The sequence below is a fragment of the Cucurbita pepo genome, chromosome LG06 (genome assembly GCF_002806865.2).
Source record: "Cucurbita pepo subsp. pepo cultivar mu-cu-16 chromosome LG06, ASM280686v2, whole genome shotgun sequence".
Classification (NCBI taxonomy): Eukaryota; Viridiplantae; Streptophyta; class Magnoliopsida; order Cucurbitales; family Cucurbitaceae; genus Cucurbita; species Cucurbita pepo.
In genome coordinates, this window is record NC_036643.1 from 6221382 (window position 1) to 6233452 (window position 12071).

General features: G+C 42.2%; 1 protein-coding gene across 1 annotated transcript; it reads right to left on the minus strand.

Moving 5' to 3' along the window:
• Positions 1–419: 419 nt before the first annotated feature.
• LOC111796971 lies at positions 420–3234 on the minus strand. Its single transcript, XM_023679806.1, has 3 exons — positions 3075–3234; positions 2885–2992; positions 420–658 (listed from the first exon to the last, which is right to left on the minus strand). Exons 1-3 carry the CDS (start codon positions 3228–3230, stop codon positions 557–559), a joined length of 366 nt encoding a protein of 121 aa, XP_023535574.1. The 5' UTR covers positions 3231–3234; the 3' UTR covers positions 420–556.
• Between the last annotated feature and the right edge of the window lie 8837 nt (positions 3235–12071).

A 12071-nucleotide genomic window follows, 5' to 3' on the forward strand; every position in this document is an offset into this window, starting at 1 on the left:
ATCTCACAATATCTGCTAGCGGTGGGCTGATAGCAGTGGAAACCTCTCCCTAGCAAACACATTTTAAAAACCTTGAGGTAAGCCCGATGTGGGATCTCACAATATCTCTAGCGGTGGGCTGATAGTAGTGGAAACCTCTCCCTAGCAAACACATTTTAAAAACCTTGAGGTAAGCCCGATGTGGGATCTCACAATATCTGCTAGCGGTGGGCTGATAGCAGTGAAAACCTCTCCCTAGCAGACACATTTTAAAAACCTTGAGGTAAGTTCGACGTAGGATCTCACAATATCTGTTAGAGATAGACCGATAACAGTGGGCTTAGACCGTTACATATTTAATTTCGGTCATAGAATGAATCTTACACGTCAAGGGGTATAAATTTCTCACATTCCATATGGAACAAATGTTAGAGCTCATAAATTACAACTTATTTCATTAATTTCTTCAAAACAAACCACATTTTTAGTAACTTTGGAAGTAAATAAAGTACCTTATTTTATGATATTTGGAATTTGCATAACATTTTACATTGACTTTGAACAAAATTTAAGGCAACTAAGAAAGTTGGTGCTGCTCATTGTCTTGCTTGTGGAACTTCCAAACTGAAGCCATTATCCCATATGAAGTCCAATACTTAGGATCCTCACTTCTTTGTTCCTGCCATCAAACAAACCCTAAAATTTTAATTCTTCGACAAGCGTAAACAAAACCCGATGAAAATGAACACAACAAGCCATTCTTTTTCATCTCTATCCTACGTTTAGATCTAAAGTCTTTTTGGAATATCGCTTCGATGATAAATTATTTGGGTGGTACTATATTCAAAACCGATTCCATGAATTATAAATGGATCATATATTTGAAAGATTTTCCGTTCAAATCACTCCATAAGTTATACTGAACCTGGAAATAAAAGTTTAGCAATAGATTGGAGATTGTTCTTGAGAACCAATACAAAGTTCTTTAAGCATTCTTGGTTGAAGTCTTTTCAATACACCCCCATTCTATTCTAATGACCTATGGAAGTCTTATCATTGGTGAAGAACGTACGACTAAGGACAGTTTATGTTGAAAGGACTAACTGATTTATAGGAATAATCTTCCATATAAAAGAAAAAAAGAGAGAGAACTCATGGTATCATACGACATATTAGGTCACAAAAGATACAGAGAAACTTGAATTAGGATGTCACATGACATATTAGGTCGTAAAAGATACAGAGAAACTCGAATTAGGATATCACACGACATATTAGGTCATAAAAGATACAAAGAAACTCGAATCATAATATCACACGTCATATTAGGTCACAAAAGATCTAGAGAAACTCGAATCATGATATCACACAACATATTATGTCACAAAAGATATAGAGAAACTCGAATCAAGATATCAAACGAGATATTAGGTCACAAAAGATACATAGAAGCTCGAATCATGATATAACACGACATATTAGGTCACAAAAGATGTAGAGAAACTCGAATCATGATATCACACAGCATAGGTCACAAAAGATACAGAGAAACTCAAATCATGATATCACACGACATATTATGTAAAAAAGATCTAGAGAAACTTGAATCAATATATCACATGACATATTAGGTCACAAAAGATATAGAGAAACTCGAATCATGATACCGCACAAGATATTAAGTCACAAAAGATACAGAGAAACTCAAATCATGATATTACACGACATATTAGGTCACAAAATCATGGTATTACACAACATAGGTCACAAAAGATACAAAGAAACTCGAATCATGATACACACAACATATTAGGTCACAAAAGATCTAGAGAAACTCGAATCATGATACCACACAAGATATTAGGTCACAAATGATACAAAGAAACTCGAATCATGATATCACACGAGATATTAGGTCACAAAAGATACAGAGAAACTTGAATCATGATATCACAAGATATATTAGGTCACAAAAGATCTAGAGAAACTTGAATCATGGTATTACACAACATAGGTCACAAAAGATACAGAGAAACTCGAATCATGATACACACAACATATTAGGTCATAAAAGATATAGAGAAACTCGAATCATGATATCAAACGAGATATTAGGTCACAAAAGATACATAGAAGCTCAAATCATGATATCACACGACATATTAGGTCACAAAATATGTAGAGAAACTCGAATCATAATATCATACAACATAGGTCGCAAAAGATACAGAAAAACTCAAATCATGATATCATACGACATATTAGGTCAGAAAAGATCTAGAGAAACTCAAATCATAATATCACACGGTATATTAGGTCATAAAGATACAGAGAAACTTGAATCATGATATCAAACAACATATTAGCTCACAAAAGATATATTGAAACTCAACTCATAGGTCACAAAAGAAACAGAGAAATTCGAATCATGATATCACACAACATAATAGGTCACAAAAGATACATAAAAACTTGATTCATGATATCACACGACATATTAGGTCACAAAAGACACAGAAAAACTTGAATCAAGATATCCCACAACGTATTAAGTCACAAACGATACAGAGAAACTCGAATCAAGATATCCCACGACATATTAGCTCACAAAAGATACAGAGAAATTCAGCTCATAAGATCACACAACCAGAATTCTCAAACTCATGATATTACACGACATATTGTGACATAAAAGATGCAAGAGAACTCAATCCATCATATCACACGATATATTAGGTCACACAAGATATAACGAAATCTCGAAAACACCAAGTGTTCTATACAAATTCTCAAACCTAATCCAAATCTTAGGCAGAAATCGTTACAAACAAACATAAATTCTCCAATAAAATCGAAAACTTACCCATCAAAATTTCATAAACAAAAACGAACAGTAAAATCTTACATTTCGCCTAGGGTTACACCTCGGGATTTTGAGAATCTTGAATTCATTTGGTCGATGTTGAAGATAATCTTTGAGCTTCTCATCATTCATGGAATCCACCATTTTTATCTTCAAAATCACAAAGCTTTGTATTCAATGAAAAACACACATCAAAATCAAATGGAATAGAGAAGAGAATGAAAAATGATACCCAATTTGTAAGTTGATCCAAGTCTTTATGGAGTTGAATTTCTTCTTTATCTATCAGTTCTTTCTTCTCCTCCCATGGAATAAAATTGGTGTTCTTCAGCTTCTTCCTTATCCTCTTCTCCATCTCTAAAACTCCACTTTTCTGTTCTTTCTTCATCTCTTTTCACACTAAAAAAATTGGAATTGAAACTGAAATTTTAAAGTAAGTAAATAATGCATATAAAATGGAGCTTCACACACTTGTAATCATGATATTCACAATGTATACGTTAAAGTTTGTTCTCTTTAATTTGGATCCATTCTTCTTGTTAAAGATATTCAAATCTGTTTTCACTCTTTGTCGTTTTGTTCGATGATGATAATCTTGTTGGAATATGGACCCTGATGTAGTAAAAGATCCAGTAGAAATATATATGGTAGATATTTTGTAAACACACGGGTTTCTTCGATGATGATAATCTCGTTGGGATATGGAGCCTGATGTAGTAAAAGATCTGGTAGATATTTCGTAAATATCTGGTTTCTTCCATGATAATAATCTTGTTGGGACGTGGAGCCTAATGTCTGTTCGTAAAAGGAAATATATATGGTAGATATTTTGTAAATATCTGACAGAGAGATATATATGGTAAATATTCCCTAAAGATTTGGTAGAGATATATTTGGTACAATAGACAGAGTAGATTAAATATTAGTAAAAGGAAACCATATATATACCGGATTAGGTAGTGCTTTCAAAATCTATTTTTTTCTGTTCCTTGTATTCTCGGTTGTTGTACATAACTCAAGTCTATGAAAAAAATCTTTAGTCAATATTCCTCGTTGAATTTTCTCTCTCCTGGTCTCCGTGTTCGTGTCTATGAGCGTGGGTTCAATAAAAAATTTTAGCCAATGTTCCTCCTTGCATTTTCTCTCTCCTCTTGTTCTTTGTGTTCATCTCGATGGGTGGGTGCGTTGCAATCCTAACAAATCTCTTTCAATTTCGAGGTATAAAAAAAGTTAGAATGTAAAACTATTATAAAAATCGGGTTTTCTTTAATTTTGCGTAATAAAAAGATCTTTTTAGTATCGGAAACAGTTTGGGTTGATTTTTGAGATCTCATGTATGGCATTAATTCGAATGGGACGGACCTGGTTGCTAAGACTTTGTCGTAAAGGAATAGCAATGGATTTCTATGGAGCCGCCTTAAGCGGGGTCGATCCCGTCTCGAATCGTTTGTTGGTTTTATTGATGTTTTGGTAAGGAAAAAGAAAAGAATATGGAATTTGACCGAATTTTGAACATTTTTATGCTAATTAAGAACTTGGCATTTTTTGAAAAGTTTGGTATAATTGTGATGATTAAGTTACCACAATTGGAAATGAGTAATCTACCTTACTATCTTTTACTTCATACCAAAGAATTATTAATTGTGGACTTTGTCTACCTCCCTAATTAATGTGATATATGTATACATCGTAAAACATGTGAGGTGAGAGATTCAAACGTTACAAATTTTCATCAAGAGTATAAGTTGTAGTTAGCTGAGCTATATTCAAATTGACTGATTTCAATTATTTCAATTATTTCTTGCAAGCTACTTTGAATTATGTGAGATTCTAAATATATTGGAGACGAGAACAAAGCATTTCTTAGAAGAGTGTGAAGACCTCTCCCTAACAGATGCGTTTTAAAATTGTGAGGCTGTTGCAATATATAACGGGTCAAAGCGGACAATATCTCCTAGCGGTGGGTTTGGGCTATTACAAATGGTATCAAAGCTAGACACCGAGCGATGTGCCAACCAGGACGCTTAGCCCCCAAGAGGGATGGATTGTACGCTGGCCGCCAAGGAGGTGGATTGTAAGATCTAAACATTCCTTAGCGGACAATATGTTATTGAAGGTTAGCTATTGGGTTTTGGTTTTTACAAATTATGTATCAAAGCCAGGCACTAGGCGGTTTGCCAGAGAGTATGCTAGGTGTCACAATCGCGGTTTCTAGGCAGCGGATTTGGCGATTGTGCGGCACCCACTCTCAGCACTGAGTGGGTTAAGCCTACTTCGAATTACGTTGCCTATGGTCAGACAACGTGAATACAAACCTTGGGTCCCGATTCCAAGAGAAGATTTTAGAAAGGGAGGGAGAGAGATTTTAGAAAAAGAGTTTGAAAGCGAGAGAGAGAGAGAGAGATCGGTGTTTTATGGGAATGTAAACAAAAAGACAACAACGGCTTACTGCATATAACTTATCGCATAGGGAGAAGTTGACAACTAGTCGTATCCCCCTATAGTACATTTTGAGGCATTTCATGTCTACCCGGCGTAGCCATGATATCGCCGAAACGTCATACTCTTAAAGAAAATAAGAGAGAAATAATACAACATGAAAGCGGTAAAAGAAAGCAATAAAGCAGTACAAGGCAAAGGTTTCGGCATGTCACGGGCATGAAGCCATGGGCGACATGCCTTGGACAAGCATGACCGTGACATTTTCCCCCACTTAATTAGCTAACGTCCCAGTCAACCGTCTCATCTCTTCGAATTCTGCAATCTACGGTGCGGCTGTCTTCAGGTCGTCAGCACGTTCCCAATTGATTTCTTGTTCTAGAAGTTCTTTCCACTTGACTACAAATTCCTGTAAGTTACGCTTAGGTTTGCCAATGCAACGAGTTCTCTCGGCCAAGATCTCTTCTACTTCCTTCTTACTCGAGTCCTTCATCGTTATTGATGGTCGTGTCACTTGGTTGCGCTACTAGTCGTCGTCATCTAGATGGTATGGTTTGAGGTTGCTTACATGGATGATAGGGTGAATTTTCATCCATGTAGGTAGTTGGAGACGGTATGAAGTCCTTTCGACTTTCTCGATGACCTCAGTTGGTCCCTCATATTTTCGCACTAGTCGCTGGTCCTGATTCCCCGGAATCTAAATTGTCCTGATCTCAGCTTGAATATTACTTGGTCATCAGCTTGGAACTCTAATGCTTTTCGTTTGCGGTCTGCCCACTTCTTCATTCTTCTGGAGGCTTTCTCTAAGTACGCTCATGCTATTTCAAAGGTATGCTTCCACTCTTTGGTGAAGTTGTACGCTTGAGGGCTTCTCCCGACATAAGGGTGGTCAATGACATGGGGCATGAGTGGTTGTCTGCCGCATACTATTTCAAAAGGGGTTTTCCCTATCGACGATCTTTGTTGGCAATTGAAGCTAAACTGAGCAACATCGAGCATCTAAACCCAATTCTTCTGTCGCACATTGATAAAATGACGTAAGAACTCCTCAAGCATATTGTTGAACCTTTATGTTTGTCCATCAGTTTCGGGGTGGTAACTCGAAGAGACGTTTAGGCTCAACCTCAATAGCTTGAACAATTCAGTCCAGAAGGTTCCTGTGAATCTCGGATCGTGATCGTTGACAATGCTGGTGGGAATGCCCCACAACTTGACATGTCGAAAAAATAACTGTGCGGTCGCGTCGGCCGAGCATGACTTGCGAGTTGGGATAAATGTGGCATATTTAGAGAATCTGTCAATGATGACCGAGATCGACTCCATTTCTCCTACCTTGGGGAGGTGTGTGATGAAATCTAGAGAAACACTTTCCCATGGTCGAGACGGGACCGGTAGAGGTTCTAGTAGTCCCGCAATTTTGTTTCACACAACCTTGTCTTGTTGGCAGATAAGGCAGGTCTTTGTGAATTGTATCGCATCGTCGCGGAGGTTCGGCCAATAGTACCCCTTTTTAGGAGGACATAGGTTATTTGCCACCCGTTGTGGCCTGCCCATGGTGTGTCGTGGCATTCTTTTAGTAGGAGTCTCCTCAAGTTTCCCGAACGGGGGACGTAAAGACGATTCCTTTGGTGAAGAGTAAATTGTCTTCAACCCAAAACTAGCGTCTTCCCCTCTCTAGCTAGCTGCATGATGGCCTGAGCAGCCGAGTCTTTGGCTAGGTGTTCCTCGATACTTTCCTATATCGTTCCGCTCAACTTATTTCTTGTAGGTGGGCCAACATGCACAGGTCGCATGTTCGCTCTTTACCTGACCTGTGTTCGAACTGAAAGTCAAATTCGGCCACGCATTCCTGCCAACGCGCTTGCTTCGACGATAACTTGGGTTGATCAAAGAAGTGACATATGGAGCTGTTGTCTGTCTTGACTACAAACTTGGCTCCGAGGAGATACTGTCTCCAAGATCGTAAACAATGGACCACTGCCAGCATTTCTTTCTCGGACGCTGCGTACCTTCTTTCTACATCGTTTAGCTTCTGACTCTCGTATACAATGGAGTGTCCCTTCTGCAGTAAAACGCCCCTAGGGAAAAGTCTGAGGCATCCGTCTCAACTTCGAAAGGTTTCGTCACATCGGCAATCCCTAAAACTGGCCCTTCCATCATGGCGTTCTTAAGGTTGTCAAAGGCTTCTTGGCACTGTGAAGTCCAACTCCACTTGTTTCCCTTCTTTAGTAGTTGGGTCAAGGGCTCTGCGCACTTCGAGAATCCTTCAACGAATCGTCGATAGTCATTTGCCAACCCAAGAAAGGAGTGCACTTCTGTCATTGAGGAGGGGTCTTCCACTCCTTTATGGCCTTGACTTTCTCCTCTTCCATGCCTACCTTGCCTGATTCTATTACGTGTCCAAGGAAGTTGATTCGTTGTTGTGCAAACGTGCATTTTTCCCTCTTCACATATAATTGGTGTTCTCTTAGCTTTTCGAAAACTAACCGCAGGTGGTGTTCATGCTCTTTCATTGTGGAGCTGTAGACCACTACGTCGTCCAAATAGACTACCACGAACTTATCGAGATACTCGTGGAAGACTTGGTTCATCAAGGCGTAGAATGTGGTCGGGACATTAGTCAACCCAAAAGGCATGACTAGGAATTCAAAGGCCCCGTATATAGTGAAGCAAGTCGTTTTGGGCACATTTCCCTCAGCAATCCTAACTTAATAATATCCCAACCTTAGGTCGAGTTTCGAGAAATACTTTGCGCCATGTAGTCGATCGAACAAGTCGATAATGATGGGTAGAGGGTATTTATTCCTGACAGTGATCTTGTTTAGGGCATGGTAGTCTATGCATAGGCAAAGACTCCCATCCTTCTTCTTCTGAAGAATACTGGGGCTTTGTAGGGGGCTTTCGCAGGTCTGATGAATCCAGTAGTAAGTAGTTCATCCAACTGCTTTCGTAGCTCCGCTAACTCGGGTGGAGCCATTCTATAAGTGTTCTTTGTTGGGGGTTTCGACCTCGGTATCAATTCAATCTTGTGGTCTATACCTCGACGAGGTGGTAAAGTTTTTGGTAGACTCTCCAACATTTCTCAGTACTCGTCTAGTACACACTGTATTTCTACGGGAACAATATCAATCGTTCTTTCGGTTTCCACCATTGGAATGGCCATGAACGTTGGTTCATTACGTGCAAGACCCCGTTTAAGTTGGAGCGCCGAAATCATCTTGATTCCGTTGGACTGTTTGATACTTGTCTGAACAACAGTTGGAGTTGACCCTGTTATGACTAGGCAATTGGCCAAGGGTATGGGGATCACCTTATGTTCCAAAAGGAATTCCATCCCGAGTACCACATCAAAGTCGTCCATTTTGACGATTACAAAGTGCACCAAGCTACTCCATGTTCCCAACTTAAGTGCCGTCTTCCTCGCTATTCCGAGAATCGGTAAGGCCACAGAGTTAATGGCCTTCATCTTCCCCGAGTCTCAATGTCATTTGATGTTCAACTGATTTGCTTCTGTCTTGGTCATGGAGTTGTGGGTGGCTCCTGAATTGACCATCGTATTCCTGGCCAACTTGTGATTCACCCACGCTTCCACATACATGAGACCTTTTTCGATTGGCTCCCTTTGTTCCCTTGTCTTCTTTTGAAGTGCAGATAAGAACTTCAGGGCTCCCATCCGGGGTGTTTCTATGTTCAACACTTTCTCGATTTCTTCTCCCTCGAATTTTGCATCTGCGTCCGCGTCTAATGCGGCTTGAATCGCTTGTTGTGCGCCCTCTTTGGACATTCATACACCCTATGGTTCCCTTTACATAGGATAGAAGAGAGAGGTGGTCGATTGAAGTGGTTCTGATTGTGAGACCCTCTGCCTAAGACGCCAGTCCCACATTGGGGTTGTCTTGTCTCAACTCCTCCGATCTTCGATTTGTCTCCTCCTCCCATTCTGGAGGGATTAGAGGTGTGGTTGCTGTTAGATAAAACCTTTGTTTTTCCTTATTTAGATTCACACGTTTACATTAATTCTCCGTTTGACCATTTTGACAAACACGTCGAATGGATTAGGAAATTCTTAGACGGCAATTTTCTCGGAAGTGGCACAGATTCAGTTGGCCACTCTCCACCCATTTTTAGGATAGGTTATATTTAAATAGGAAGATTTCACAACCTGATTTTAAGCGCAGTCAAACTTTCAGTCCTTCTCTCTGATATTTTACTCATTTTATTTTATTTTTCTTCCAACAACCTCTGTAGACAATTTCCTCTCACCGAAAAGAAAGGATTTCCCTGGCCGATTATCGAAATCCAACAAGTGGTATCAGAGCCAAGTTGAAGCCATCGGTGTATATCATTGCGGAGGAGCCATCCTATCAACAATCAAGTTGAATAGCTCAAGTGGTTAGAGAGTCGACCTAACAACACACAGGTCTCAGTTTCGAGTAAATGAAAATGCAAAGTGTGAAAATAAGCACAACGTGGGGTCCATCCCGAGTAGGCTCGCTCACTCCTCCACGCCGCCGCCAAGTGCCGGTATCTCCATCACCACCACGAAGAGGCCGACGTCGTGATAACGGGCGTCGAGGTGTCGTTGAGCGAGTGAAAGGGAGACAACGACTGCCGTCGTTAAGGAGAAACGATTGAGTATCTGGAGGATCTCGGTTGGCCTGGGAAGGAATTAAATCCCGTCAGGTCGGTGTACAGCGAGTGCGGGTATCCAACATTGAGCATCAGCGAGACAGAAATCGAGACATTGCTTGACGTGAACGACCTAACGGTGGAAGAGGTGATCGGGAAGACTGCGTAACGCGTAACGCAGCTCTTTCAGCTCTCGACAAAGAGGGTCCTCTACTCCTCACTGAGGAGGAATGGCAAGAAAAATACCATTTCAGCTCTTTCAGCTCTCGACAAAGAAGAAGGAGAAACGATTGAGTATCGGGAGGATCGGTTGGCCTGGGAAGGAATTAAATCTCGTCGGGTCGGTGTACAGCGAGTGCGGGAATGGCAAAGAGGGTCNGACAGAAATCGAGACATTGCTTGACGTGAACGACCTAACGGTGGAAGAGGTGATCGGGAAGACTGCGTAACGCGTAACGCAGCTCTTTCAGCTCTCGACAAAGAGGGTCCTCTACTCCTCACTGAGGAGGAATGGCAAGAAAAATACCATTTCAGCTCTTTCAGCTCTCGACAAAGAAGAAGGAGAAACGATTGAGTATCGGGAGGATCGGTTGGCCTGGGAAGGAATTAAATCTCGTCGGGTCGGTGTACAGCGAGTGCGGGAATGGCAAAGAGAGGGTCGTCTACTCCTCACTGAGGAGGAATGGCAAGAAAAATACCATTTCAGCTCTTTCAGCTCTCGACAAAAAGGGTCGTCTGGGCCCTCCAGCCGCAAAGGCGGTAAGAAGTCGTGGAAATCTCTCCGGCGCATGCGCACGGGAAAGAGGCGGATCAAAAGAAGGAGGAGTCGACTGATGACCGGCCAATCCAGTGCTCGTTCTGTGGGAAGAGAGATCACCTGAGCAAGAATTGCTGGAGCAAGCTCAGGAACAAGGAGACGGCCGAAAAGGCCCATGTGTGGCTCATTCCGAGGAGGATGAGCCGGCCCTTTTCATGGTGATTGCATCAGTCCTACCTGACGTCGAACCCGAGAAAGAGCTCCCTAATCCACAGAGGTAATCGGCGATTGCATCAGTCCTACCTGACGTCGAACCCGATGAAGAGCTTCAACTGTGCATAACAAAATACACCGGCTGGGGAGCCAATTCGACTGAAGGAGGAGCGAGTGCTCGCTCAAATCGGTGAAATTCAGCGACGGCTCCGTCGTTGAGATCGAAGGGCACGGCACCATCCTATTCGTCGGCAAGGGAGGCAATCATCACAAGCTGACCGACGTCTACTTCATCCCGAGACTCAAGGCTAATATTGTGAGCCTGGGTCAACTCGATAAGGCCGGCTGCCACATTTCCATCAAATTGCGGTAAGAAGCCGTGGAAATCTCGTCGGCGCATGCGCACGGGAAAGAGGCGGATCAAAAGAAGGAGGAGTCGACTGATGACGGGTGGGAAGAGAGGTCACCTGAGCAAGAATTGCTGGAGCAAGCTCAGGAACAAGAAGACGGCCGAAAAGGCCCATGTGGCTCATTCCGAGGAGGATGAANGAGCAAGCTCAGGAACAAGGAGACGGCCGAAAAGGCCCATGTGTGGCTCATTCCGAGGAGGATGAGCCGGCCCTTTTCATGGTGATTGCATCAGTCCTACCTGACGTCGAACCCGAGAAAGAGCTCCCTAATCCACAGAGGTAATCGGCGATTGCATCAGTCCTACCTGACGTCGAACCCGATGAAGAGCTTCAACTGTGCATAACAAAATACACCGGCTGGGGAGCCAATTCGACTGAAGGAGGAGCGAGTGCTCGCTCANCGTCGAACCCGAGGAAGAGCTCCAACTGTGCATAACAAATGCACCGGCTGGGGAGCCAATTCGACTGAAGGAGGAGCGAGTGCTCGCTCAAATCGGTGAAATTCAGCGACGGCTCCGTCGTTGAGATCGAAGGGCACGGCACCATCCTATTCGTCGGCAAGGGAGGCAATCATCACAAGCTGACCGACGTCTACTTCATCCCGAGACTCAAGGCTAATATTGTGAGCCTGGGTCAACTCGATAAGGCCGGCTGCCACATTTCCATCAAACGCTAATCCACAGAGGTAATCGGCGACGGCATAACTGCTCCGGTGAGCGTCGAACCCGATGAAGAGCTCCAACTGTGCATAACAAATACACCGGCTGGGGAGCCAATTCGA

Excerpts from the sequence above, each read along its gene's own strand:
- LOC111796971 (XM_023679806.1), bottom strand. The coding sequence starts at position 3,230 with ATGAAGAAAGAACAGAAAAGTGGAGTTTTAGAGATGGAGAAGAGGATA. Across the intron at positions 2,993-3,074 it reads TGGATCAACTTACAAATTGG|ATAAAAATGGTGGATTCCAT; the intron begins GTATCATTTTTC and ends GTGATTTTGAAG. Across the intron at positions 659-2,884 it reads GGTGTAACCCTAGGCGAAAT|GAACAAAGAAGTGAGGATCC; the intron begins GTAAGATTTTAC and ends GTTTGATGGCAG.